This window comes from Carettochelys insculpta, chromosome 10 (assembly GCF_033958435.1).
Source record: "Carettochelys insculpta isolate YL-2023 chromosome 10, ASM3395843v1, whole genome shotgun sequence".
Taxonomy (NCBI): Eukaryota; Metazoa; Chordata; order Testudines; family Carettochelyidae; genus Carettochelys; species Carettochelys insculpta.
The window spans coordinates 17,102,451-17,130,255 of NC_134146.1; the positions used below are offsets into that span (position 1 = coordinate 17,102,451).

The 27,805-nt window shown below is 42.3% G+C and overlaps 1 protein-coding gene across 2 annotated transcripts in view; it reads left to right on the forward strand.

Moving 5' to 3' along the window:
* The window catches only part of ACSL3 (acyl-CoA synthetase long chain family member 3), a 102,642-nt gene that overhangs the window by 33,023 nt on the left and 41,814 nt on the right, over positions 1-27,805 (forward strand). For both annotated transcript variants that reach the window (XM_075004572.1, XM_075004574.1), the window contains exons 4-5: positions 14,118-14,295; positions 24,226-24,335. In XM_075004572.1, coding sequence (XP_074860673.1) covers positions 14,118-14,295; positions 24,226-24,335 — 288 coding nt within the window. The remainder of the gene's footprint in view (positions 1-14,117; positions 14,296-24,225; positions 24,336-27,805) is intronic.

Below are 27,805 nucleotides of genomic sequence, written 5' to 3' on the forward strand. Positions count from 1 at the left end.
GTTCTCCTCTCTTCAGAGTTTATCTTCCTCTGAAGTAATTATTATATAGTTCTCAAGTTAGTTATAGGTAGTCAATAGTTAGTTTTTAGTTACTCATTGTTCAACATTTTTTTTTTATTTAATCATTACAGTTTTAGCAGTTAGTAGTTTTTGTTGTTAAAAATGTTTTACTCAAAAGTTGAACCACGACGGTTTAAAAAAAAAAGACAGAATCAACAAAATGTCCGTTTCTCCTAGCTTCAAAAAGTGTGACTTGTGTTGTGAGGCCAGGATGGTCTCCGATGGCCACTCTTTGTGTATTTGTTGTTTGGGTGAGGCTCACATCCCTCAGAAGTGCCCTCATTGTTTGAAAGTTACAGCAAGGACTCACCAGGACAGGGAAGTGAAGCTCAGGATGATTCTTATTGATAAAGTCCTGCAGCCTGAAAAATCACAAATGGCCTCTGACAATGCCTCTGCCCAGAAAAGAAGAGCCTCATCACCTGGCTCACTTTCCTCAAAAAAGATGAGGGCATCGCCCACCAGGTTCCTGCTGTCCCTTTCATGGAGCAGGGTAAGCATGCCGGTAAACCTGAGCTTTCCGGCACTGTTCCTTCTCGACCGAAGGTGATGATGGCGCTGAAGAGCGAAAAGCTGATGCCTCCGGTGCTGGTGGCATGCGGTCGATCAGAATCAAAAGGGACCTTGGCACTGACCATGGTGGCTAAATCAGTGGTGCAGACATGGACTACAATGGCGCCAAAAATGTCCACACTGGTGTCATTTGTCCTGTCACTGAAGACCTATATGGCACTGCAGGCACTTGTGCTGTCAGATGCCCCTTTGGCACCAAAGAAATCCACCTCCAAATCCAAGAGGTGCTGCAGCCCTACCCTGGATTTGCCTTCACCAGTTTTCTCTCTGGCACCACCACCCTTGCCTCCATCTTGCCTCACAGCTGCAGAACAAACTGGTTCCCCACCCCTCCCTCCTTACCAAAGACCACCTTCTCCTTTCTTAGAGGAACCGGAACAGAGTTATCATAATTCCAGGCACACGTCTTTGTCACCTTCTTCCAGCGCATTTCTACCATCCCATATCGCCCAGAGTGTGACATTAGCATGACTACATGCATTGTTTATCAAGATGCTTGTCACCAGATAGTCAGTCACCACTATGATGACCTCTACCATTACAGATCCTCCTTCTATTATTCCCATGCCTATAGACCAGGATCTTCCCAATGGTCAGTATATTAATTCAGATCTCCACAGGATCTACCCTTTCCCTCCTCACCTCCCAGCCATCTCCCTGTATTGCTGATTCAACCTGTATCGGCTCAGTGCCAGCATTTGGAGTTTGAGGCGGCATCAGTCTCTGAGGCAGGAGATGCATAACTGAACGCTTCCCCAAAGGACGTCTCCTCTTCTTCCTCAGGGGAGGCAGTCATTCCAGGTGACATCCCCTCCTCCCTTCCCCAATGATCTCAGGCAATTTAAGGAGCTATTCAAAAAGGTTGCTTGTGAGACAAGAAGTCCAACCTGTGGAAGTCCAGGAGAAGCTGTTCCGTCTTCTCAAAAACTTATAATCCACTCAAAGCTCAAGAATAGCCATCCCCTTTGATGACACTATATTAGAAGCATCTGACTGTATTTGGCAAACACCTTCTTCAACCCCACCCATGAATAAGAGGATGGACAGGAAGTACTTTTTGTCCTGTTGAAAGGGATGGAATTCCTTTTTACACATCCCCAGCCCAGCTCCTTGATTGTGGATGTGGCACAACATAGGTCAAAGATCCCACAAGTCAGAAACACACACATGGGCAAGGACAGTAAAAGACTCGATTTATTTGGAAGGAAAATGTATGCATTCACCACACTTTTTTACTTCAAGTGATGGATTACTCAGCACACCTCTCCAATCATGGCTTTGGTAACTATATTAAGTTGATTTCCCTTGTGGACCATCTCCCAGACTCCAAAAAGTCCATACTTAAGGCTGATGTCCAGGGGGGATACTCATCCTCTAGGATGTGTCTCCAGATATCCTTGGATGTAGCAGATACTGCCACCAGGTTATGGCAACAGCAGTTGTGATGTACAGAGCCTTCTGGTTACAAATGGCAGTCATCACTAGGGGCCTGCAAAATAAAGTGGTGGACTTACCATTTGACAAATTAAACTCTTTTTGCAGAAAAGATGAAATCCTGAACTTGTGTAGAGACTCCTGTACTACCTTCTGCACCTTGGGTTTGTACTCTCCACTGTGCTAGCACTACCCACCATACCAGCAGGCAGTATGACTACCCCTTTGCTAGACAGTAACAGTATCAACAGTGGAAATTTGATCAACTCCAGTCTTGGCAGAAGACTCAGAGGCAGCAAAACCAGTCTACTCGTAACCATCTCAACCAGCTAACAAGCATCAGATTTGATTCCTTGGTCAGGAGCCACAAAACTGTTGTCTTCATCTTTAACGCCTTTCTGTCAACACCCATCTTCCATCATTGACTTAGACCCTTCCTCGACCAGTGTTCAATGATCACATCAGATCGATGGGTTTCAGAGAATTTCATCAGCTTATGCCATTCCCTTCTTTTGTCTTCCACCAACCACCCCTTTCACCTCGTCCCTCTTCAGGGACCCCTCTCACTAGAGCTTGTGGAGAAGTGAAATCAATCATTTCCTTTCTGTTGGAGCTGTGAAGATGGTACCAAGAGAGTTCAAGGAAAAAGGGTTTTATTCTCACCACTTCCTTACTAAAAAGAGAACAGGTGGATGGCCACCTGTATTAGATATTCGAAACTTAAGTACCTCTGGAAACAGCGATTTCAAAACCATAATCCCTTCTGTAGATAAAGGTGACTGGTTTGCGGCCCTCGACCTTCAGGATTCCTATTTTCACATTATTGTTCACCCTCCCCACAGGAGATTCCTGTGCTTTACAGTAGGCGGGAACCATGTTCATTACCGTGTTCTGCCTTTTGGACTTTCAACCTCCCCGAGAGTATTTTCCAAAATCCTAGTGGTAATAGCCATGCACCTATGCTGAAACGGGGTAATAATTTTCCTTCACTTAGATGGCTGTTCGCCAGCAGAAATGCTCACTAAGATAAATCTCACCAGACAAACCTTCCACTCTTTGGGGCTTCTTGTGAACGATCAAAAATCTACCCTCCAGCCCACCCAGACTTGGGAATTCATTGGTGCACAACTGGACGCCACTATAAGAGCCTATTTACCTGTCCAACGGTTTCAGGCTATTCAGGACTTAATACCATTGTACGCAGCCTGTTGGTCAAAATAGTTATATGCCTGCAATTGCTGAGGCATATGGCAGCTACGACATGTAGTTTGATGTGCCACCTTATGCTTCTGTTGTATTCAACATTGGCTTCAACATTGTATTCAACAAGCCATGGTTTATACACCCATCAAACATCAAGTGCACAGAGTGGTAACACTGCCATCCCATGTGTGAGTCCTTGCAATGGTGAACAGATCAAGGGAACCTACTATTGGGTGTGCACTTTCATCAACCACAACCTTCACATGCCATAACAATGGATGCTTCTCTATTAGGGTGGAGTGCGCATATGGATGGATGGTCAGTTCAAGGCCAGTGGTCACCTTGAGAAGTCCATACATATAAATCTTCTGGAACTCAGAGTCATTTTCAGTGCTTGCAGGCACATCTCTGCACACGTTCACAAAACAACAGTAAGAATACTCACGGACAACATCATTATGATGTGTTGCATCAATGGTAAAGCAGAGCAAGATCCGACTCCCCTTGTGCAGAAGCAGTTTGCCTTTGGAACTGGTGCATTCAAAATGACATCACGCTGGTAATGTCATACCTTCCGGTATCAGCAACGTTACAGCCAACTTTCTCAGCAGACATTTTGCACCAGATCACGAGTGGGATCTGTGCAATGATGTCCTTCACCACATCTTTTGATGATGGGGACAACCCTGCATAGACCTCTTTGCGACCTATCACAAGAAGAAATGCTGCCAGTACTGTTCCAGAGTCAGTGTGGGCCCAGGCTCTCTGGGCAGTGCATTCCTCCTCAACTGGAAGGGACCACTCCTCTATGCCTTGCCTGCAACAGTATTCGTACCCAAGGTCCTATAAAAAGATGAGGCAAAAGGGGCTATGATGATATTGGTAGTGCCTGCATGGGCTTGTCAGCCTCTGTTTCTGTTTCTTCAGAGAATGCTGCCTTACCCTCCATATCTGCTTTCCAACTGAGCCGACCTCTTAACCCAGAGTCAGGGACCCTTGCTGCATCTTCAACCTCATGCATTTCACTACAGCCTTTCAACATTCCATTGATGGAACCTCATTGTTTGCCCACCTCCTGACAAGATGTTTTCTAAAGGGGCTCATGAATCTTTATCCCCCTTGGAGGCCTATTCACCTATCATGGAGTTTGGACTTAGTACTTTCAATACTGTTTGGATTACCCTTTAAACCAATGGCCACTGTTTACCTCGAAATGTTGACTCTGAAAACTGTTTTTTTGCTCGCTATAACATCTGCTCGCAGGGTTAGCAAGATGGAAGCCCGAAGCGTGGTTCCATCATACATGGTTTTTCGCAAAGAAGGAGTAATACTACAGTCCTACCTGGCCTTCATCTCCGAAGTCTTGTCCAACTTCCATATTAATGAGCTGATTGTGTTACCTTCCTTTTATCCAAAACCACACCTGTCAACACAAGAAGCAGCGTTTTGCTCTCTTGATGTATGTAGACCATTGGCTTTCTATATAGACAGGACTAAGACATTTCACAAAACAGATCACCTGATCGGTCCAAAGGTGAAGCATTATTTTCTCAGTGAATCACAAAGCTCGTTGCCTATTGCATTACATTGTGCTATTCTGAATGGCACAAACCGCTCCCATCTCAACCAGAAGCTCATGCTACAAGAACAATGGCTATGTTAACAGCTTTCCTTAATGGTGTCTTCCTCAAGAATACTTACCAAGCATTCATGTGGTCTCCTCGTGTTACCTTCACAAAGCATGCGATCCAACATGAGTTAACTGTGGATGCCTTGCTAGCACTGGCGGTATTGTCATCATCTTCAAAGGTGTAACTCCGAGACCTTCCTTCCAATCTCCAGGGTACTGCTGTCCAGACACCTATAGTGGAGCACCCATGGGGACATCACTCGAAGAAGGAAGAAGTTACTTACCTTGGTGCAGTAATGGTGGTTCTTTAAGATGTGTGTCTCTGTGGGTACTCCACAACCCGTTCTCTTCCCCGTTTGGGAGTTTCTTTCATATCTTTCAGGTTCCAGGCCAGATTTTAGGAACTGGCTGGAGCCAGACCATACATGTGACCAAAGGGCACGAACAGAGAGAGATGTGAACTGTGCATGTGTGGTTCGGCTGACCACAACTGCCAAAATCTCTGATCTGCAGCTCTGGGACAGGCCCGACACCTACAGTGGAGCAATCACTGAGCCGCACATCTTGAAGAACAACCCTTACTACGCAAATGTGAATAACTTCTCTTTCTGTTTTAAATTGTCTTACAGAGGAGCTCTAACTGATGGGGAACCTTTTCCCCAGCTCTGGATATAATGTACTGGTAAAACAAAAATACTACCCAGAAACATTTGCTTTCATAAGGAGTGCATATATATATATATATAATCTCTCTTGATGCACAGTTCCCAACTTAGTTGGGCTGTAACATATGCACAAGAGCAAGTTAATGTTTCATGCAAACCGGGCCTGCTTTTGAGTACACATTAACATTTTGGCCACAAGGACTCTTTGTTGTTCTGTTTTCTAAGCGTAATTAATAACATGCAGCACTGGAAGCTTTAGGCTATTCTGTTATGCAAGTAAGTGTCTTTGAAGTAGTGGAAAGCTGACACGTGTAGAAATTGACCTACTTTTTCTTTGTCTCTAAATCATCAATTCGGAAATTTTAACTGAATTTGAGATAGCAGTCAGGGAGGTAGCTGCAATAGTCTGTATTTACACAAAGCGAAAAAGCAGTGCAGTAACACTTTAAAGACTAACAAAATAATTTATTAGGTGATGCACTTTCATGGGACAGACCCACTTTTGGGACAACCGTTCATTATAACAGATTTACACTTGATGCTATGCTGTTTTGTTCCATCAGGTGGCACTACTGCATAAGATTGTTTTTAGAATTTCTGAGCATTTTCATTGTGCGTTAAATGTTGTTTTTCTTTAAAATGTAATATAAAATGTTTAGTGAACAAATCAGACTGTGCAAGTTTTACAAGGTACTTTGCACATTTTTATAGTACAGATCATTTTGAAATCTATGAGTTTCAACAGTGAGCTTCATTGCTAAGGACAGCAAGAATTGGTTTATAGAGGGTTTTTTTTCCCACTCCCCCCAATGGTAGTTTGGCCTAATTGTTGTTTCTAAAGCATAAGTAAAACTTCCGTAGCTGTTAATGTAATTCCCTGCAAATCTGCAGTACATAATGTATTCTAAAATTTGAAAATTGGCACACATCTGCTAGACGTATTAAAATGCTTCAAATCTGTATGTAATGTCTTTCCAGAAGTCTTATGCTTTAAACTAATTGGTCTAAAGTCATGAAGCCTATCCTCCGAGAACAGATTAACTAATATTTAGTTAAATAACTACTAACTCTCAGTGGTCTTTTTCCTAGTTTTCCTGTTTTATATAATTCTTTATCCTCTAGTTCTCTTTGTAAAGTTAGCTTGTAACTGTTCAAAGCAAGCTTTTAAACATTTACATAATAATGTATAACTTTTATTCATATAGTTTTTTCATAGATATTAACTTACAAAAGACGGTAATTATTCCTGCCAGCTAGGAAGTTGAGAACTGGTGAAAAATGACTTAACTTGGGTCACTCAATAGGTCATTGGCAGATCTAGGCATACAATCCAGCTCTCCCAACAGCCAGTCAAGAGTTCTGTCTGCTGCACCACTCTCTTTTCCTGAAGAGGCAATTTGCTTGTGGGAATGCCACCTAGTTGAACTATAACTTTAAAATATATATATAGTGCTTCTGATTTCCAGAAACACTGAGTAGCCAGTGTTCCAGTTGAAGTCACTGGGATCTGCAAGTGCTTAACATCTCTGAAATCAGGCCTGCCATTAATTTGCTGTTTATTGTAGAGGGGGCTGAAGTTTACTGATAGCACATTAAATTACTGCTAATTATACTAATACAGTACAAGCTTTATTATCTAGCATCTGTGGAATAATAAAATGTGATGGTTACTTGAGCTGGGGCAGTCAGTCAGTCCCATTCTGCCCTACCAGCTGGGCAGCCCACTTTCTCATGGACCTTCCAGGGCCAGACAAAGATGCTGGATCATGTTCTAAGTTTGTGATGCCAGTCCATCTGGTTCATGTAATATTGAGTAGCATGCTTCAAAAGCAGCAGTAATAGACTTAATCCTCTAGTATTTACCTGCTGTTCTTAGCCTTCCAGAAGGAAAGGAAAGGAAAACATGCAGAAGAGAATTTATTTCAAGATTTGGAATAAAAATGTAGTGGTAGGAGTCTTCAGACCCACCGACAGTGGTTCTGCTGCCGTTAAAGTTAATGGCAAATATCCCTTTGACTTCAGTGAGAATAGATTTGACAAACTGAGTATTTTTTTTAATTCTTACTGTAAATTACAAAAAAATAACTAGCCATATACAATTACAGGAAACAGTATCTGTCAGTAATCCAGATGGCAGATCTGTGATTTGTGCTTTAGGTCAGTGGTGGGCAACCTGCATCCCAACATTTGCATGCAGCTCATTGGGGTTCTAATTGTCCCCCTTGTGTCTTTTGTGCACTGGTGGGTCCTGCAATTACCTACTCCTCACCTACTGTTCCAGAGCTCTGTAAATCACCAGATTTTCACCCTGTCCCTGCTCCTCTCCTTCCCTCCTAGGGCTCCAGAACACTGTGGGGAGTTGGGGGAGGAAGGCGGGCGCTGCTGCTGCCCCAGGCCAGGCTCTCCCTGTAATGGGTACAATGTGAGGGAGAGGGTGGGGTGGTGGGTACAATGTGAGGGAGAGGGCGGGGTGGTGGCAGGAAGGGGCAAGGCTTGTGGGATGGATATGGGACACCCCTGGCCCCCTAGGATTCCTGAGCCCACTTGTGAAAATGTTCCTGCAGGTTGTGAGTTTGAGATGTATTGGTTAAGAGAAGTATTTCAATATTCTGTACTAAGTTCAGAGTTATAACTAGGCTAGATGACTTATCAGTTGGGATTATGCCTGTGAGGAGTTATTTTGCTTGTTTGTTTTTTGCTTCGTACTTGTATGTGGTCCCTGACTGATTTTTCTGTAGATCAGTGGCTGCCGGCTCAAAAAGAAGTTCTCCACACCTGTTTTATTGGACCAGCTTCTGTTACCACCTGAATAAGAGCTTTTTGTAGCTTGAAAGCTTGTCTCTCTCATCAAGGGAAGTTGGTCTGTTAAGATACTACTTTACCTTGTATCTCTCTATAATATCCTGGAACCAGCCAGACGTGGACTGATATGTGAATGAGATTTGTCCAAGCACCACTAAAGGATTATTCCTCAATGGTTCAAAACATTTTCAGACAATTGATATGTGTGTATGACATTTTTAACGATGATATTAATGTGTGTTGACTTTCATAATATAATTTTAGCAATTAATTTGCTGTTTTAAATAATAAAATAATCAGGTGCACTAGATGGCAGTATTTATTTTTTGTTTACCATTCCTAAAGGTTGATTTTCTTTTCCAGGAGACATTTTAAGCAACTTTTTTTCATTGGGGGCTACATGGCAATTTTTTACGTATTCTGGGGGTCCATACACAAAATAGCCCCAAACCAGGCTTAGACCCTTCCTCAACTCCAACCCCCCAGCCTAAGACCCCTGCAGGCCCAAAGCACCTCCAGTTTTAAACCACCCACAGTCCCAAATTGTCCCCTACCCACCCCCAGGCTTAACTCCCCTTCATAGCCTTAAACCACTGCCACTGGCCCTGCACCCCAGCCAGGGCTGGCGTTGCCTTGGTTCTTCAGCTGCTGGACCTCTGCGACACTCTGCCCTGTGGGCTGGATAAATGGCTCTGTGGGCCGGATCCTGGCCCATGGTCTGCCTTTTGGACACCCCATCTTAGAGCCTATAAATACCTAGGTGAGTGCTTAACTTCATATGTTGTGGCAGACCACAGCCTGCAGGCTGCAAGAGCCAAATGCTATTGAGGACTGCGACTGTGGGCAGGCACAAGCCCACCTACAGCTACAAGATCCCCTTTAGAAGCAGGGATCCACTAAAACCAAGGGCCTAATAGAAGGCATGTACTCTGGGAACAGGGTCAATGCCTTTATATTCCCTAATGAGGCTAGCAGCTGGGGTTCTTAAGGACCAACCCGCAGTACTGGGCCAGTTCTGAACTACTGATTTCCCTGTTCCATTTAATAGAAATACTGAAGCAGTCAGTGCAAGGGAAATTCTGAAGTTATTTTTCAAAATTCTCTTTTGATATTTAAATGACTTTTATGCCTTGAGGGAAAAATCACCTTAGTATTTTAACTAACGTAGACGTGTGTGTGTGTGTGTGTGTGTGAGAGAGAGAGAGAGAGAGAGAGAGAGAGAGAGAGAGGGGTATATTGCTAAATTATAGAGAGAGATTTAAAGAGTTGTGTGTAAAGAACCTCTTATTGTAACACAAATTGACCTTCTAAATACACAGTAAGGGTGCTTGAAGACAGGGATGGCAGAACTGGAAGGGGGATTGGGATGGGACTTCTGCAGTGGGTTCTGCTCCTACATAAAGTTGTGATGATGACAGTGGAATCCAAAGGGGCTGGGTGGCTGCTGCAGCACCCAGGATTGGGTCAAGGAGCAGGTAGGAACTGCTGGGATCACCCTTCACAGCCTAGATAAAGATGCCTCTGTGCTGCTGAATCTCTCCCTCTGCTCACACCTCTTTCTGACACTCCCTCTCTCCCTCCCCCATTCACTGTTATATTCTGCTCCTCTATTTGGTGACCTGGAGGGGATGATGAAGCTTTGTTTCAAGTCCTCAAAAATGTATGCTTGGGAAAGCAGGAGGAAGTGGCATATAGATGGTGTCAAGACATTGACATGTCATGGAAAGAGGCGCAAACGAGAATTCAGGGTGGTGTGGGGTAAGGAAAATGAGTTTGGGCAATCAAGGAAGCGTGTGTATGTGTACAGAGAGATGAATGATGTACCTACACAGCAGTCAGAAGGTGTGGTAGCAGTTCATGGAAAAGTACCAGAGTTAGCTTTGATCTAACAAGCTGAGATATCATTTGTAGAGCCACAACAGCTTGTACCTTTATCCAGCATGCCAGGTGGACTTGTATAGCCTGAGCTGGAGTGCGTGTTGCTGCGTCCTCACTGCTTTAGTATCCAAGATAGCTAATGCAGAAAAATTTCTCTTGTTAATAAAACCACTTTTTAGCTCCCCGAACACATTTGTATCATTGCTGACCTCTAGTGAGGGAAGGTATTAGTTCAGTCTGGATCATAAGATCTGCTGGAGCAGGACTTTCCTGTTTCAGATGTCATATGCCAAATTAGTTTAAACTTAGAAATATCATGTAAACAAAATTTGATGCTGAAGATTTAAAGCTGAAAGTCCATTGCTTATTTAAGGGATCCCTTTCCAGACATTTCCTAGTAACTTGTTGACTTTGACATGTATTTCTGCAAATTATATTGGTAGGAAATGTTAAGTTTGAATGGATGGTGTAAATCATGTGGGGAGATAGTGATAAATGTTACGTGGCTGTTGGCCCCTGTTTGGATCTGCTCAAATGATAGGCTGAAATTAGAGTTTAACTGTGGTGATTGTAAGTGGATCCTGCTGCTCATTGCTTCAGGTAGCTCTCAAATGAAACTGATTTCCAGAACTGCAGAGCAGGGTGTTCCGAAATGAAATGAGATCCCATGGGTTCCATGGTTCCCTTTTTTTTTTTTTTTGGAAACCAGTTAGATGATCTTCTGGGAGTTTGGGAAAGAGGCTCTTTTGGCTGCCCATTTTTTGTCGAGGGTGTTCTTTTTTATGAATAACCTCGTTACCTGCCTTTGTTATGACTCACAGCTTTGTCAAAAAGCAGCAGTTAAATCATGCTAACTTGAGTTAGGTCAGGTTTACAGCTGCTATTGGTGAGGGATAGTTATGAAACTTACAATTATCACTCCCATTTCAGTCAGCTGTGAATTCACAGGTTCTGTGTTGCTGTAGTAACCTGGATTTCCTAGGCAGAGTCGGGGAAACCTAAGCTTCTTAGCCATATGACTATTATGGAACTGGGGCATCTGGATTTCCCAGCAGCCTGCATGATAGGCTGCTGAGGTACTGGGAAGGGTGTGTTGGCAGGTAGGTGAACTGGTAGGAAACCAGGGAGGCTTTCATTCAAGTAAACAAAAGGGATATTACAGAAAATATACTCCTGCTAAGTTTTTAATGTTTTCTGAACATGGAACGAAGTGGTTGTTTTTTAAATCTTAAATACTGAAGGATTAATTAGTGTGGTGTTTTAGCATGGCCTCAGAAGACCCCAAATGCTGGAGCTGAGAAGAAGAAACAAAAATTGTGGTATCCATTCGGAGATGCCTTCATCCTTGTGAATTAGAATCATAGAATCATAGAAGAGTAGGACTGGAAGGGACCTCGAGAGGCCATCGAGTCCAGCCCCCTGCCCTCATGGCAGGACCAAGCACTTTCTAGACCATCCCTGAAAGCCATCTATCTAACCTCTTCTTAAATATCTCCAGTGATGGAGATTCTATCACCTCCCTTGGCAATTCATTCCAGTGTTTGATCACCCTGACAGTTAGGAACTTTTTCCTAATGTCCAACCTGAACCTCCCCTGCTGCAATTTAAGTCCATTGCCTCTTGTTCTATCCTCAGAGGCAAGGAAGAACAAGTTCCCTCCCTCTGCCTTATGACACCCTTTTAGATACCTGAAAACTGCTGTCATGTCCCCCCTCAATCTTCTCTTTTCCAAACTAAACAAGCCCAATTCTTTCAGCCTTTCTTCATAGGTCATGTTCTCTAGACCTTTGATCGTTCTCGTTGCTCTCCTCTGGACCCTCTCCAATTTCTCCACATCCTTCCTGAACTGCGGTGCCCAGAACTGGACACAATACTCCAGCTGAGGCCTAACCAGCGCAAAGTAGAGCGGGAGAATGACTTCTCGTGTCTTGTTCACAACACACCTGTTAATGCATCCTAGAATCATGTTTGCTTTTTTTGCAACAGCATCACACTGTTGACTCATATTTAGCTTGTGGTCCACTATAACCCCTAGATCCCTTTCTGCTGTACTCATTCCTAGGCAGTCCTTTCCCATTCTGTATGTGTGACACTGATTGTTCCTTCCTAAGTGGAGCACTTTGCATTTGTCCTTATTAAACTTCATCCCGTTTACCTCAGCCCATTTCTCCAGTTTATCCAGATCCTTTTGAATTATGACCCTGTCGTCCAAAGAAATTGCAACCCCTCCCAGCTTGGTATCATCTGCAAACTTAATAAGTGTACTTTCTATTTCAATATCTAAATCGTTAATGAAGATATTGAACAGAACCGGTCCTTGAACAGACCCCTGCGGAACCCCACTAGTTATACTTTTCCAGCCGGATTGAAAGCCATTAATAACTACTCTCTGGGTACGGTTATCCAGCCAGTTGTTCACCCCCCTTATAGTAGCCCCATCTAAGTTGTATTTGCGTAGTTTATTGATAAGTATATTATGTGAGACCGTGTCAAATGCTTTACTGAAGTCTAGGTATATCACATCCACCGCTTCTCCCTTATCCACAAGGCTCATTAGTCTATCAAAGAAAGCTATTAGATTGGTTTGACATGATCTGTTTTTAACAAAACCATGCTGGCTGTTCCCTATCACCTTACCACCTTCCAATTGCTTGCAGATGATTTCTTTAATGACCTGCTCCATTATCTTTCCTGGCACAGAAATTAAGCTGACTGGCCTGTAGTTTCCCAGGTTATTCTTGTTCCCCTTTTTATAAATGGGTACTATATTTGCCCTTTTCCAGTCTTCTGGAATCTTTCCAGTCTTCTGGAATCTCTCCAGTCTCCCACGATTCTCCAAAAATGATTGCTAAAGGCTCAGATACCTCTTCTATCAGCTCCTTGAGGATTGTAGGATGCATTTCATCAGGCCCTGGTGATTTGCAGACATCTACTTTTTCTAAGTAAATTTTAATTTGTTCTTTTCTTATTTCAACTTCTAAACCTACCCCTTTTTCACTAGCATTCTCTACGTCAGGCATTCCTTCAGATTTCTCAGTGAAGACCGAAAGAAAGAAATCATTAAACATCTCTGCCATTTCCAAATTCCCTGCTACTGTTTCTCCCTCGTCACTGACCAATGGCCCTACCCTCTCCTTGGTCTTCCTCTTGTTCCCAATGTATTTGTAAAAAGCCTTCTTGTTTCCCTTTATGCTTGTAGCTAGTTTGAGCTCATTTTGTGCCTTAGCCTTTCTAATCTTGCTCCTGCATGCTCGTGTTGTTTGCCTATATTCGTCCTTTTGTAATTTGTCCTAGTTTCCATTTCTTATACGATTCCTTTTTTAGTTTGAGATCATGCAAGATCTCCTGGTTAAGCCAAGGCAATCTTTTGCCATGTTTTCTATCTTTCCTATGCAGTGGGATAGCTTGCTTTTGGGCCCTTAATAATGTCCCTTTGGAAAAACTGTGATTGTGGAACCAAACTGTGTACCAGTTCTCAGGGATGGTATAGGTAAATGTTTTTTGGAGGGACAGTAGAACAGGAGAGGATGTCCTAGCATTTGAAATGAATCTTTACTGTGCTTATTGTACTTTGGAGTTGTGGTCCATCGTACACCACACTCACTCTGCAGCCAGTTTCCATTCCCTCAACATTCACGTAGTTTCCTTGTACAGAGCCTTTTAACTTGGACTTGAAAAACAAAATGTGGAAGTTCCACAAAGCTATAATATGTTTTAATGTAAAAATGTTATCTCTTGCCAAATTTTACCAATTATACTTTTAGACTTATATTGTTCATATTTTCACGTGGCTTAAGGGCATAATAAATATCTTCACTGCAATCCTGGGGCCTACCCTTTTCTAAATTATACTTTGATATAAATTTTATTAGGTGATCCTTGGAAAATACACTTGGCTTTCATATGATGAAGTCTACATTAAAGCTACTAATTTTGGAAATGGTTTAGCAGTATTGGGGCAGCAGCCGAAGGCTAACATTGCCATCTTCTGCGACACTAGAGCAGAGTGGATGATCGCTGCACAGGCCTGCTTTATGTACAATTACCCACGTAAGTACCTCTTTTACCCTCTAATTTTAATACCTCTTCATCTCATGATGCAATCTGATAATTCAAATTTGGTCTTTAATTCACTTCATATAGTAGAAGTTTATTATTTAAAATATTTTATTTGATAGAATGTACACTATCTCATAAAAAATAAGTGTTATGCTAAGATAAGTTAGTACAGTTCTGTTCTGGTGTGTTACCTTACAAATCTCTATAGCAGGGATTCTTGCACTTCATTGCACTGTGACCTTCTGAGCAAAAAAAAAAACAAAAAAACTTCATGACCACAGGAGGGCAGTAGAAGCCAGAGACAGTCTGAATCCCATTGCCTGGAATGAGGGGGCCAAAGCCTGAGCCCTACCACTGGGCAGGGTGGTCCAAACCTGAAGGTCAAGGTCATTAGCCCCAGGCAGAGTGCCTGAAACCTGAGCCATGACAACCTTGTCCGAAATTTTGGGCTGTGGCTTCAGGCCTCTGCAGTGAGAATTTTGGCTTCAGTCCTGGGCCTTGGCAAGTCTAAGCCAGCCTGGATAACCCCATTTAGAGGGAGTCATGTGACCCACTTTGGGGTCTCAACCTGCAATTTGAGAACCACTGCTCTAGATTCCGAAACTTGTGTGTGTTCCATCAAGCCTGGATCCACAGTGGTAATAGTCTCAGTAAATATGTAAAAGTTACATAAGCTCATCTTCCTTAGGCCAATTTGTGTCCTGCTGCTCCATGAAAGATTTAATTATTTCTTACAGGATATTTATGTATTTATTTTATTGTACAGGAACTGCTTTGATTTAAAAAAAACAAATTGTTTCTCATCATTGCTCATCTAAGTGAGTCGTATGTGTATTTTTTACTTCATGTAGTTTAGATTTCAGGTTGGACATTTGCTACCTTTTACATTATAACATGACTTTTTCGTTGTTTGTACATTTGATTTGAATAAGAATTTATGTTCATTGTATTATATCAGACCAAAACTATATACAGTATATCTGAGCTTACCCATTTTTTTCAGTCTTATTTGTTATCCATCACTTCACCATCATGAATTGACCTTTCCAATTAAGTTTGCTGTTTTTAAGTAAAGGTAACTCAGTTTTAATCACGTGCACTTTTATTAGCTACATTTTTCTGTTTAGGACTAATGTTTATTCAGGAACCAATTTTGGATGGGTGTGTAGGTTTCCTAAGCCTTATTTATCTTTTGTGATTCTTCCCTGTCGTCTTCCTCCTCTTTATTCCTTCTTTCCTCTCCTGCTGTATCATGTTCATTTCTATCAACCACTTTTCTTCAGTCTCACAAAGAAATGTCTGCCCTGTATCAAGTGATTGTTATTAGTCCAGGCATTTGTTGAGATGAATTTTTCACACACGTGGGATTAGTCAGTAAAGGCAGCATCTGAAAGATCCATCTAAGTTAAAACAAAAGAAATGAAATAAATATATTCAGTTACATTTGCAGAAGGTGTGTATTTGCTCCAAAACCCAACATCAGAGACCCGGAAACAGGGACCAGCTATATTTCAGAGCCAAGGCAATGTCAGGAGTGTCATGTGTCGTTACAGCCTCATTTCATACATTTAATATGTGGCTAATGTAGGCTTTATGGTGATCTGTTTTTGTCTTCTTAATTCTTTAAGGATGTCAGTTAGTCATTTGTGTCCAGTTAATAGAAGGAAGCTTAATTGGAAGGAATGTGGTAACATTTGTTAGGATGCATGCATTTTTAAGGGTAACTGTAAGTAGACAGTTTTATTTGATATGCAGGAGGAGACTTTCAAAAGGTACTATTATGAACTGAGCACCCATGCCACCATCTTGCCTTTTCAAAATCTTCCTTCATGATGTTCTTGTTTCTGGATTGTTGGCTATTTCAGTGTTACGGTCGTGGAGATGATCCTGTTGATTGTCCCAGCCTACTTCATGAGGTGTAATCAGAAACTCAGAACCTTTCATTTTGGAGAGTTTATCCATAAGAGATCAGATTTTGGAAGTGCTCAAAAATATTTTTTTTTCATTGTGAAATCTCGGTGTTCGTGGTTTTGCCAGTTTCATTGGCCCCAGCAGGATGAAATCCCAGGCTCTATCAAATACACATCAAGGTAATACAGATTCCATTCCATGTTGGACCTTTCTGAACAGCTCTAGTCAGGGAGTACTGTTTTTTCTTTCTATCTGAGCTATATATTTAACAGATACATCCAGTCTTGGCTGGTGGCTTACCTGAATTCAGCAGTCCATTCATCAGGAAGAAACCAGACTCATTGCATTAGAATAAAGGGTAGTCAGGAGCAATACACATGTGCATCTGCCAAGCCAAAGAAAGAATCCTAGCAGATCACTGAAGCTGCAAGTTGTATACTCATCATGAGTGCTTTCTGAAAGATGCTATAATCAAGTCCATATTTGAGAAGTGTATGAGAGAGACCTTGCTGGGCGATGTGGGGAGCTGGCTCTGTCCCCAGAAGGGGCGGGGGGGGGCCTAGCTTCCCCAGCCAGCTCTTCAGCACCACATGCGTCTATGGGCTCTGAAGACAATTAAAAAGACCCAGGGCTCTGACCACTGTTGCTGGTGAGGTAGCAGCACCTGAGACCCTGGGGGCCTCGTAAGTTGCCGGACACTGGAGCAACTGCTTTATTTACTCTCTCCCCATTCTCCTCCTCTTCAGTAGCCCTTGAAAGTGGCACCCCTAGATAGATTTATTTTGCGACTGGATACAACATTCTTTTCAGTTCTATAGGCTGTTATGTCAGAATTTTCCAAGTCGTCCTTCTTGCACTTCTACTCCTGAGTATATCCAGGAAGATAAAACCAAGAAAGAATTCATGTGACTTATTCACAGCTCCACAGTTGAAATAGCAAATATAGCAAATATAATACACAGACTTGTTGTTTATGAAGACAAAATGCTCAACTTCATCTACAGCCTTTCCAATATCTTCGTCTTGGAAATGGCATCAGATCTTATGTTTGCAAGGTTGGAACATACTATCTCAGGAGGAATAGAAAGCAGTTGCTTATTGGAGATGCAGTTGCTATTAATGGAGAGTCAAAAGGCCTCAACCAAGCCCAATTGTGAAGTGGTAGAGAATTTTCAGCTTGGGTGCACAGGAAGAGAAACAAAGTGGTCCAGTGGCTAGGTCACTGCACTGGACAGTGATTTGAGAAACATAGTTGAGTGGTGCTACCATTGACCTGATTTGCTACCTCTGGATAAGTTACTTACTACTTCTACCTGTGCTGTCCCACCCTCATGCTCATATGTTTGGATTGTCATGTAATCTCATTGAGACACAGTCCCTTCATCCCTACCTAAATATCTATCCAGTGCCTAACACACAATGATGCCCTGAACTTTTGAGATCTCTATGGAGAATTATAGTACGAATTATTGTTAGCCATAATTGGGTAAGTAAATCAATTTATCTGAAATTTTTATGCAGTATTATTTTGCTTTTAAGGTTTGAATCTACTCAGTCTAGGACAGCAATCTTTAAATATTCCTATTGTTAGATAATAAATGTCTATTCTTAGGTAATCTTCCAAGCATAGGGATCTGCACAGGCAATTCTCAATGAGCCGGTTTATTTGTCTAACTGGCAACCTCAGAATTTATTAGCTGTGCAGATCCATCATCTTCTGCTTCTGTGAAATCCATTATTTTCTAAATTACTATCTAATGGAATAATATACAGCTGCCCAGTTCATTTGTTTTATCCTTGGAAATGAAATGGATTTACAAATTCTAAAATGTCTTTTAAAAACATTTTTAAAAAAGTGAAATGTCTCAATTGATGTTGTAAGGTAGCATGTGGAGTCAATTTATTTGGCTTAATATTTTAAATTCTTTCAATGAGACGTGCTTCAGCTCACTGTGACATACTTAGTGTCTAAGCATTATGTGATCTTGTGTGAACTTAGCTGACTTTTGTTGGCAGAGAATATTATCGTGCACTGTTCATGTAGTCAGAGTAGAATGAATTACACTTTAGCAGTATGGTAAATGAGTCACTTACTATGCTGTTGTTGTGCTAAATTATACATATGAGTATTAGTATTTTCCAAATTTGCAGACTGAAAAGGAGGACTTATTCGTGTTATACTGTTCCATAGTCTTGGAATGTAAGTGTTGTATTTCTCAAGGTAAAATAACAAGATGTATGTTAGTGTATACAGTCTTTTCGCTCACTGAGTGTCTGTTGATGGATATAATGCATTTAGAAGCCTGGTGTTAAAGTATTTATGTACTTCTGTATTTAGGTATACAGGTTGAACTTCTCTAATCTGGTATTCTCTCATCCAGCAACATCTGTTATCTGGCATGATTTTAGTAGGCTGCATGACCACTTATCATGGGTGTGACCAAGTTTCTCCTGGTCCCATAAAGTTTGTTTACAGCCGCCAGTCCTGACTCTCAGTGTTTATGTTCTGTAGTTTAGGTATAATATACACCTAAATGTCTTCTAAGAGCCCAAGCAGTGGAAGTGTTGATAATGCTGCTGGATAATATTGACCTCCCATGATCTGGCAAATTCTCTCATCGAGAACCAGTCAGGTCCTGAGGGTGCCAGATGAGAGAGGTTCAATCTGAATTTTATAGATTTCATGAATTACACACAAATAAGATGATTTGATAATTAGAAAAATCCTGCATTTTCAATTTTTATTTTTAGATTTTATGTCCAATTGTAAATTATCAAAGAAGTATGTTTATATGACTAGTTTTAATTGGTAATGTAGCTGCAGTTGCATAGAGTTTTTCTCTTTCAAATCTCTGCATGCACAAAATTTCTAACCAACCCACTGAGAACAACTGAAAGATCTGAGTCTGTGTTTAAATAACACCCCAAAAACATGAGGTCATGGCTTGTCTTTTCCTTAACATTCTAATACCCCCAACCTCCGATTATAAACGTATCTAGGTTTTTAATTCCAGGGTGGGTTTGGCTACCTCACAGAAGTCTTTATAGTGAAAAATATGTATTTTTAAATCTGTTTATAAATAGCAGGGAGTGAGTCTAATCTTAACGGGTGTGTCTACACTAGCCGGCTACTTTGAAGTAGCTGGCACAACGTCGAAATAGCATGCGTCATGTCTACACACGCCGTGTGCTATTTCGACGTTGAAATCGACGTTAGGCAGTGAGACATCAAAATTGCTATTCCCATCTAAAGATCGGAATAGTGCCCAATTTTGACGTTCAACGTCAAAGTAGGGCGTGTGTAGATGATCCATGTCCTGCTACTTTGAAATAGTAGGGTCCTCCATGGCATCAATCAGCTGAGGGGTTGAGAGGTGCTCTGTCCATCCCCTGTGGGGCTCTATGGTCACCACCGCGTGCAGCAGCCCTTAGCCCAGGGCTTCTGGCTGCTTCTGCTGCTGCTGCAGCTGGGGTCCATGCTGCATGCACAGGGTTTGCAACTGGTTGTCGGCTCTGTGGATCTCGTGCTGTGCAGGCGGAGTGTGTCTGGGAGGGGACCTTTAAGGGAGCGGCTTGGGGCTTTGCTGGCCCCTTATTTCGATGGGGAGCGCTTGTGTGTGTGGACGCTCCACGTTTCCTTCTGGGGCAGCTCCTTTTGACGTTCTTCATCACTACTTCGACGTTGAACGTCGATGGCACCAGTCCTGGAGGATGTGTAGACGATACGTGTCGAAGTAGCCTATTTCAACGTTCTTACGTCGAAATAGGCTACTTTGACGTAGTGTGCTAGTGTAGATGTAGCCAATATGTGTGAAATCTTGGCCATGTGGAAATCATTGTAAAAATTCCCATTGACTTCAATGGGGTGAGGATTTCACCCTATGTTTTTACTTGCTGAATTTAGTGCTTGGAAGTTTTTTTTTGATTTCTGACTTTCCTGGCTCAATACCAAAAGCAAATATACAAATAAAAGGTAATGTTTAGACTTAATCACAAGACTGTACATGTGCTAAAGTCTCAGATGTGGCTCAAGAGATTGTATAAGGTATCTGGGCCTTTACTGAGAAATGATGACTTGGAGATCATCATAATGGCTAGAAGCTGTCACAGGTCACTTTTCTTTTACTCCATGATGTCCGAATACCTTCTTGTAAACTAAATAAACCTCTCATCTCAGTCAGATTTGTCACATAACTCATTTGTTTTTCACTTGTTTGCCATGTAGGGGAAGTAATTCTATAAATTATTGTTTATTTCTCTCCAATTATTGTGGAGGTTCAGTAAGCTAACTGGCTTGGGGAAACTACATTTTTGCTAAGATGTTTGGATAACAGGGGTCACTTGCACTAAGTGGACAGAGCTCGTGGGAACTCGTAGAAGCTCTCTTCTGTACTTTTCTCCCACCAAATTAAAGAAAACAATGTGCATGTGCATTTGCCCTGCAACAGTTCTAAACTATAACAGACTGTTTGAACAAGGAGGAAGAAAAAAGAAGTTTCTTTTAATTTAAAAAACATGTCAGTTTTAGATTTTTCTTAGAATACCATAGTGAGTTGTTACTTCTAAGAATTATATATGCTAATACGCTGGGACTTTCTTTTAAAATATCTGATTATGGCACCACCTTCTATGTTTGAAGTAGCCATTGTAATAAATGACTGTGCCGAAGGTGAAAAGAATTTGTGATCTTGTAACTTGTTCAGGAGGTGAACTGTTTTTAAACTCTCTTCACCTGGAATTCCATTTTAGAAAAGTAAAGCTAGTTTTGCCTTTAGAATTATACTGTAGATTTTTTTCTCTCTAGTCCTTTCTAGCCCTTTCTTTTGTTCTCTTCCCACAAAATGTTATAATAATGAAATTTGGGTTTACAGATTTTTTTTAAACTATGAAGTAATTATTAAGATTACAGCTTTCTTAACATATGGAAGATATTTAACAGAGTAGTTCAGTTTTTCTGACCATGAAATCATGGTCTTGTTGAAGTCAGTGAGTTTTGTTTTTGACTTCAGAGGGACCAGAATTCATCCCATATATCTGTAATTCTGCCTGCCTTAAAATTTGGGCATAATACAAAAAACCAGTGGTTTGCTAATGGTACTGCGAGACTTCAGGAAAAGAGGAAATATTTTTTTCCAAGGAAAATAAGGAAGATAGAAAAAAATAACAGTGAAGAGTATCCTTTACTGCATTGTTTCAGGTAGAATACTGGTGGATGCTGGTTTCCAATGCCGAAAAATTTTATGCTTTGGTTAAAAAACTGTGTAATAGTTCCTGGACATGTACATGAAATAACTTAGTTTATATGTAAGAACACTTATTTGAGTGTTTTGGATATACAAACACCTAAAAAACACTTTTGATAATGAGGTAGATTGTTCAGTTCTTTACAAGATCTGTGTAAAAACACTTTTTAGCAAGGACAAAAATCAGTGTATGGTCTTGTTCACATACATTCAAAAAGACCCATCTTCCTGTCATTCTTTTTCCTTTTTTTTTTTTTTTCATGAATTCTTTTATTAGCATTCACAGTTTGAGCAGTTTCCCCCCCGCCTCCTCCTCCCCATCCTGATGGCACCGGTGAATGTCCCCGTGGCAGATGTCCTCATTGCGTCCTTGCACTGTCCCTGGTCAGAGTCTGGGCCTCTTCCCCTCACCCTCAGTAGCTGGGCTCCCTAGTCTGTGGACAGGGCTGGTCCAGCTGCTGGAGCTGTGGAGACAGAAGGGGAGATAGGAATGGGCCATTAGTCCTGTGCACTGGCCCCCATGTCCCTGTCCCAGGGGCCCTGCAATGGCATGTCCTGGGGTTCCCTGCATGGGTGGTGCAGGCTCCCCTGCACTCCCCCAGTCCCTTCAAGGCACATGATGCTGTCCTGGCTTCATGGTGCTGAGTACTGTGCATTGGCCACCCAGGGAGTGTAGTCGTTAGGGTTTCACATGCACTGAGGCCAGCAGCCATGTGGGTGGGCTGCACCCATTCAGGGCAGGACCGAGCACCCCATTCCTGGGCCCCGGGGTGACTGGCATTCACAACACCTACCTGTGGCTCACTCCAGGAACTCGGGCGAGGCACGGGTGGAGGGGGCCCAGCTGGATGGGCCAGATGGAAGGTCGATGACGAGGGCTCCCTTGCTCAAGCCCTCATCATTGCTGGTGGTCTGGAGCCTCCACATATGCCTGGTGCTGGCTGCTGGTGCAAGCTGGTCCTCCGCCCTCTGTCCCTGTCTCGGACTCCACTTCTATCTTGGGGTCTGCAGTGTCAAGGACCACAGCCAGGGGTTCTACCTGCTTGGGCCCCAGGAAGCAGTCTAGTCCTTTAGGGTAGGAGCAGCTGGAGGGCCTTGCAAAAGCCCTGGCAGAGTTCTTGAACTCTTGAACCCTGGACTTCACCTGGTCCAGGGTGTGTGTGGGGTTGCCCCAGTTGGTGAGGCCCTTTGTGAGCTACTCAAAAGCCATGGTGTGGTGGCGCCAGACCCCTGTTTGATGCAGGACTTCCTCATTCTCCCAGAGAGAGAGGAGGTCCTGGAGCTTGGCCACTGTCCAGGAGGAGACCTGGTGCTTTGGGGCCTGGCTCTCCTCCTGAGATGACTCCCTGGTTTCCTTGGGGGGGCCCTGGGATTGGCAGGAGTCTGGCTGGCTAGCCATGGAGCTGGGAAGTATGGTGGGCTGGCAGAGGCATCATGGCAGGGAGCGGGCTGTGCACCAGCATGAGCTTCATGCTGCCTGCATGCTCTCAGCTTCCTGCCTGGAGGTTTGTGGGAGCCTGCGTGCTTAAGCATGGCTGGATGCCAGAGCCGTAGAGCTCTGCTTGTGCTGTGAGCGGCACTGCTGCGTGCCAGCTGATCGGCACCATGGAGGACTCCCTCTTTCAAAAGAGCCGTCCATGGAGCATCTATGCTTGTTCTCTTTTGAAAGAGAGCGCTCTTCCCATTGTGGGAGCAGAGGAATGACTTCAACAGAACAGCCCCGTTCTTTCAAAGTTAATTTGAAAGATCTCAAGAGTGCTTGAAGATGCGCCGCAGGGAATTTCGAAAGGACATCTTTCTACCTTAATTTCAAATGTACTTGCCAGTGTAGAGGTGGCCCTGGTGTCTAGTATGACATGCTCTCTGGTAGAAGGAATTCTTGTCTTGGAGGAATACAAAAGTTCCCCCAAATTATTTCTATCTGTATAATATTGTGTACAGGAGAATGGGACTTTTGAACCTCATAGACAATTAATATGTACTTTTAAAGCATGAAAGTATGCTAAAGTTAAATGAAGAATGAGTAACAGTGTCAGTGTCATAAAGTGGCCAAAGATGTGTAAATTTTATTACCTCATGCATGGGGTTCCAAACCTGCATTCACAGAGTCCCAGATACATTCCCCCCGCCCCTCCAGCCAGTATCGGTCGTATGGAGAGAGAAGCTGTATATTTGACAGAAATTGTAAGTAGTTTTTCAGAATTGTTGGAAGGGAAATTCTGAGAAAAGTTCAACCTTGTATTAATTACAGTTTATGAATAGCTTCCAGTCAGTCACCAATTCAAAAAGTCTAGTAATGGAATATATGATTTTTGGAAAGAGAAATTAATCAATTAACATTAGCCTGCTTATATGAGGGAAGATTAAGTACAATTTAAAATTTTATAGTATACAAATAGATGTCTGAATTTAAAATGATGAAAGCTGAGAATATTGAGGAGCAAGTTTGAAAGGGTTATGCAGGCTGGTGTGAGTTTGGATTATTCCTTATTGCTTGCTTAACTACAGATACCCTTGTAAGCAACATTTGTTCTCAATTCCTCTCATAAATTAAACTAAAGTTTGCCTTCCCTTCTTTTAAGTGCAAATAACACATGTCACCATAGGACTGTTCATGCTGGTCCTTATTTTAATTGACAACTTGGGTTCTAATTTCCTTGACTGAGTTGGTTAATCTGAAGCCCTTTTTCTTTTCCTTTTTTGAAGACCTTTGAAATATCTTGAATATTTATGCCAAGTATTCATTACGTTTATTTTTCTCCCACAGTTGTTACGTTGTATGCTTCTTTAGGAGGCCCTGCAATAGTACATGGATTAAATGTAACTGAGGTGACAACCATCATTACTAATAAAGAACTGATGCAAACAAAGTTGAAGGTAAGACATATTTCTTTTCATTTTTGAATAAATCCATTGTATGTGATCTGATTGATGTTGGAGACTAAAGGGTGATGTATATGGCCCAGTTTGATTTTCTTACTTTTTGTAATGCATGTGTTCAATAAATTGCAGATTTTGGTTTTTTTTTCACAGAATAGAGAACAGAAACATCAAACATTTTCTAAAGCAAATATTTTACAGTCCTTAACTCTTGTGCAATTATCTATACAAATACAAAGTAAGGCCTTAATCTTTTAACACCTGTTGCCTGGGATGAATGTTCACCCAAATACTATCCCACTGAAATCAGAAGAGCTATTTACAGATAGCTTTTTTACACCTCATCCCTGCAAGGTACAATGGGGGTGGGAGGGACAGATTCTTGCTATCAGCCTTATTTAGTAGTGCTTTATGCATATTTTATAATCTCATTACCCTTTTGTAAAGCAGTGCAGTGCAGAATCTGTCGCATAACTTAGATAAGTAAGCAAGAAAACGTGTTACTATAGCCAGCTCCAAACATCAAAAGTAGCTGAACAAAACAGTGTAACTCCAGTGGCAGTGTTGAGGAGCTCAGGTGTGAAGTTGATGATTGCAGTAGAAGAATTTTGATGGAATACTACCACTACCCTGGGAAAATTGTAATAATTTTACTTGCATTGGTGCAGCTGTACTGGTCCTGCCAATTGAGGAACTTACAGTAAAAGCTTTTAATTGACAGAGGATGCTGGTAAATTAAAAATATATGTTAACTAATAGGGTAGGGTTTGGCGTGTGTGGGAGCGAGTGGGTATGTGGCAAGGATGTGGGAGGAACAGTGGGGCAAAGTTTTTGTGAGGGTGTTTGGGTCTGGGAGGGGGCAGGGAGTTGGGGTGTGGGAAGGACTTGAGGTGCTGGATTGGGTAGACTCAGCTCTGATGGCCCCTGCAAGCAGCTCCCCATGCCTGCTGCGCTTGGCGGAGCTGTGTGCTGGCTGCTTTGCTTTCTGTTGGCATGCTGCCTCCCTCAGCACAAGCCAACTTCCATTGTCTGCAGTTTCTTACCAGTAGGCTTGGGAGCTGCAAGAGTCAGTGCTCGGGGCAGGGGTGAAGGCAGCCGGCCTGTAGAGAAACAGACCCATGCATCCGCCAGCAACAGCAGGGATAGGAAGCTGCTTATGGGGGCCACCGGAGGTGCGCATCCTACCCCTGTTCCAGCACCCCGAGCCTTTTCCACTCCTCAAGCCATCTCCCAGACCCACACCCCCTCCCACCCATGCCCCAGCCCACTGCCAACTCAATACAAGCCGCACTGTAGATCAGACTTTCTGTATAGATCAGAATTACCAATTTTTGAGTTTGCCAGTTGGTTAAATGCTGAATAAAAGCTCTTTAACTGTGTTCCATAGACAAAGTGAAGGCGTTTTTAATATCTTGCTTATTCTCACTGAGATAGGTAGTTGAAATTCCTTAATACGTTATTGGAGCTGGATTCATGCAGAAAAATGCTTACATTTTGTCTCGTGAGAACAAATTTAGCAGAAAACAGGGCGGATGAGGCTGGACCTGCAAGGTTGCTTTGTGTTCTGTAAAGCATTCTAAGGTTGTGGTTCATACATATTTTCATTGTCTTGGCTAATGAGAAACGACACAAATAGGAAAGCAGCATAGTGCATTAAATACACATACAAAATTCAGCACTCCTGGTTTATTATTAATTGTTCTCCCATCAGTCAGTGAATTGTGCAGAGTGGCAGTCCTGATCTTTCTGAGTCAGTGTTATATTTAGAAATGGGAGAGCAGCTTACATATTTTTATTAAAGTAGCTTAAAGGTTGAACATGTCAACTCTAATAACATTCTTTTTAATTACAAATAATAATATGTTAGATCTAGCATTGTAGTTGGAAAAATAAATAAATTTGACTAGACAGGTTTTCATCATCTTTATAAATGGCCAACCTAAGTGTGGAATTAGTGGGTTTTTTTTGTTTTTTTTAAAGGAAAAAGTCAAGGTGCTTTGTTATAGTTCCTGGATTCAGTTTGAAATCTTAAATACTTAAGATTAAAAAAGTGCACAGGATTAACCACTCTCATCTAGCACCTTCGGGACCTGATCAGTGCCAGATGAGAAAATTTAGTTAATGACGGGAATAACACATTACCAACACTTCCACTGCTTTACTGGGCTCTGGGAATACATTTGGGGTAAATTATATCGGAATAACAGGATAGCTAAGTAACTGAGAGCTAGGACTGATGGCTGTAAACAACCTTTATGGGACCACAGGAAACTCAGCCACACCCATGATAAGTGGTCATCCAGCTAACTAAAATCATGGTGGATTATGTACATTGCTGGCCAAGAGAGTTCCAGATTAGAGAGGTTCAACCTGTAGTATAACTAATTACTGTGTTTTTGTAACTATTTCCATAAAGAGGTTTGTATAAGACTAAAAAGAGAGCATTCTCGGAAAACTATTTGTGAAATAATTAACTGCTCCCACCCAGAATGAATCTAACCCTTGATTGTGATATTAAGACTGGCTCTTAATACATACTTAAAAGTTTATTTCTTATTATGACTATTGGACTGTTCTTTAAATTACATTTTTCCCTGGAAGCTGAGTGCAGAACAGAGTGCTCTGAGACCTTACTGACTCAGAATATGTGCAGAAGAGACTTCTAATTTGCATTCCACACTTAGTAGCACATTATGCAGCCATAGGCATGACAGGTTAAAAAGGAACCCTGGCGACTTTGGTTGGCATCATTTGACAAACTGCTAAAGTCTGGGTGGTGGCACAGTGGGGACTGGGAGTTGAGGCAGATTCCCTCCTGCCCTGGCTCCACCTGACTCCTGGGAGCACCTGCCAGGTCCCTGCGACCTCTAGGCTCAGGTGCAGTCAGGGAGTCTCTGGCACCTGGGAGCTACAGGGACCTAGCAGCTGCTTTCTGGGAATTGCGGAAGGTTGTTGCTGGAACCCAGAACCCCTCCCCACAATCCCCTGCCCCAGCCTGGATGCACCTCCCACACCTAAACTGGAGCCTGCATGCCCTAGTCCCCGAGTCCTTGCCCAATCTCTGAGTCCCTTCTAGTACTCCAAACCCGTCATCCCCTGCCCTACCTCAATGCCTATATGTCTGGCCAGAGTTCTTGTCATCCTTCCACATTCCTGCTGCCTGCCTCAGCCCAGTGGAAGTGAGTGAGAGTGGAACTGGGGGAGGGGATGGAGCGAGTGGTGGGTGGTAGGGCCTAGGGGAAGTTGTGTTCAGTTTTGCGGGATTAGAAATGTGGGAGCTGTATGCAGCCATTAGACCACTGGGTTGGTGCAGCCCTTTTTTGTTTTAATAAACCAAGAATTGTGTTGCTTCGTTTAGAGTTAGGAATCCCAAAACTATATTTTTAAATTGTTTTGAATAGGTACAGAAATTTGTATTGAATAAATAAACATTAGAATGATTTGGAATCTGTATCTGTGCATGCATA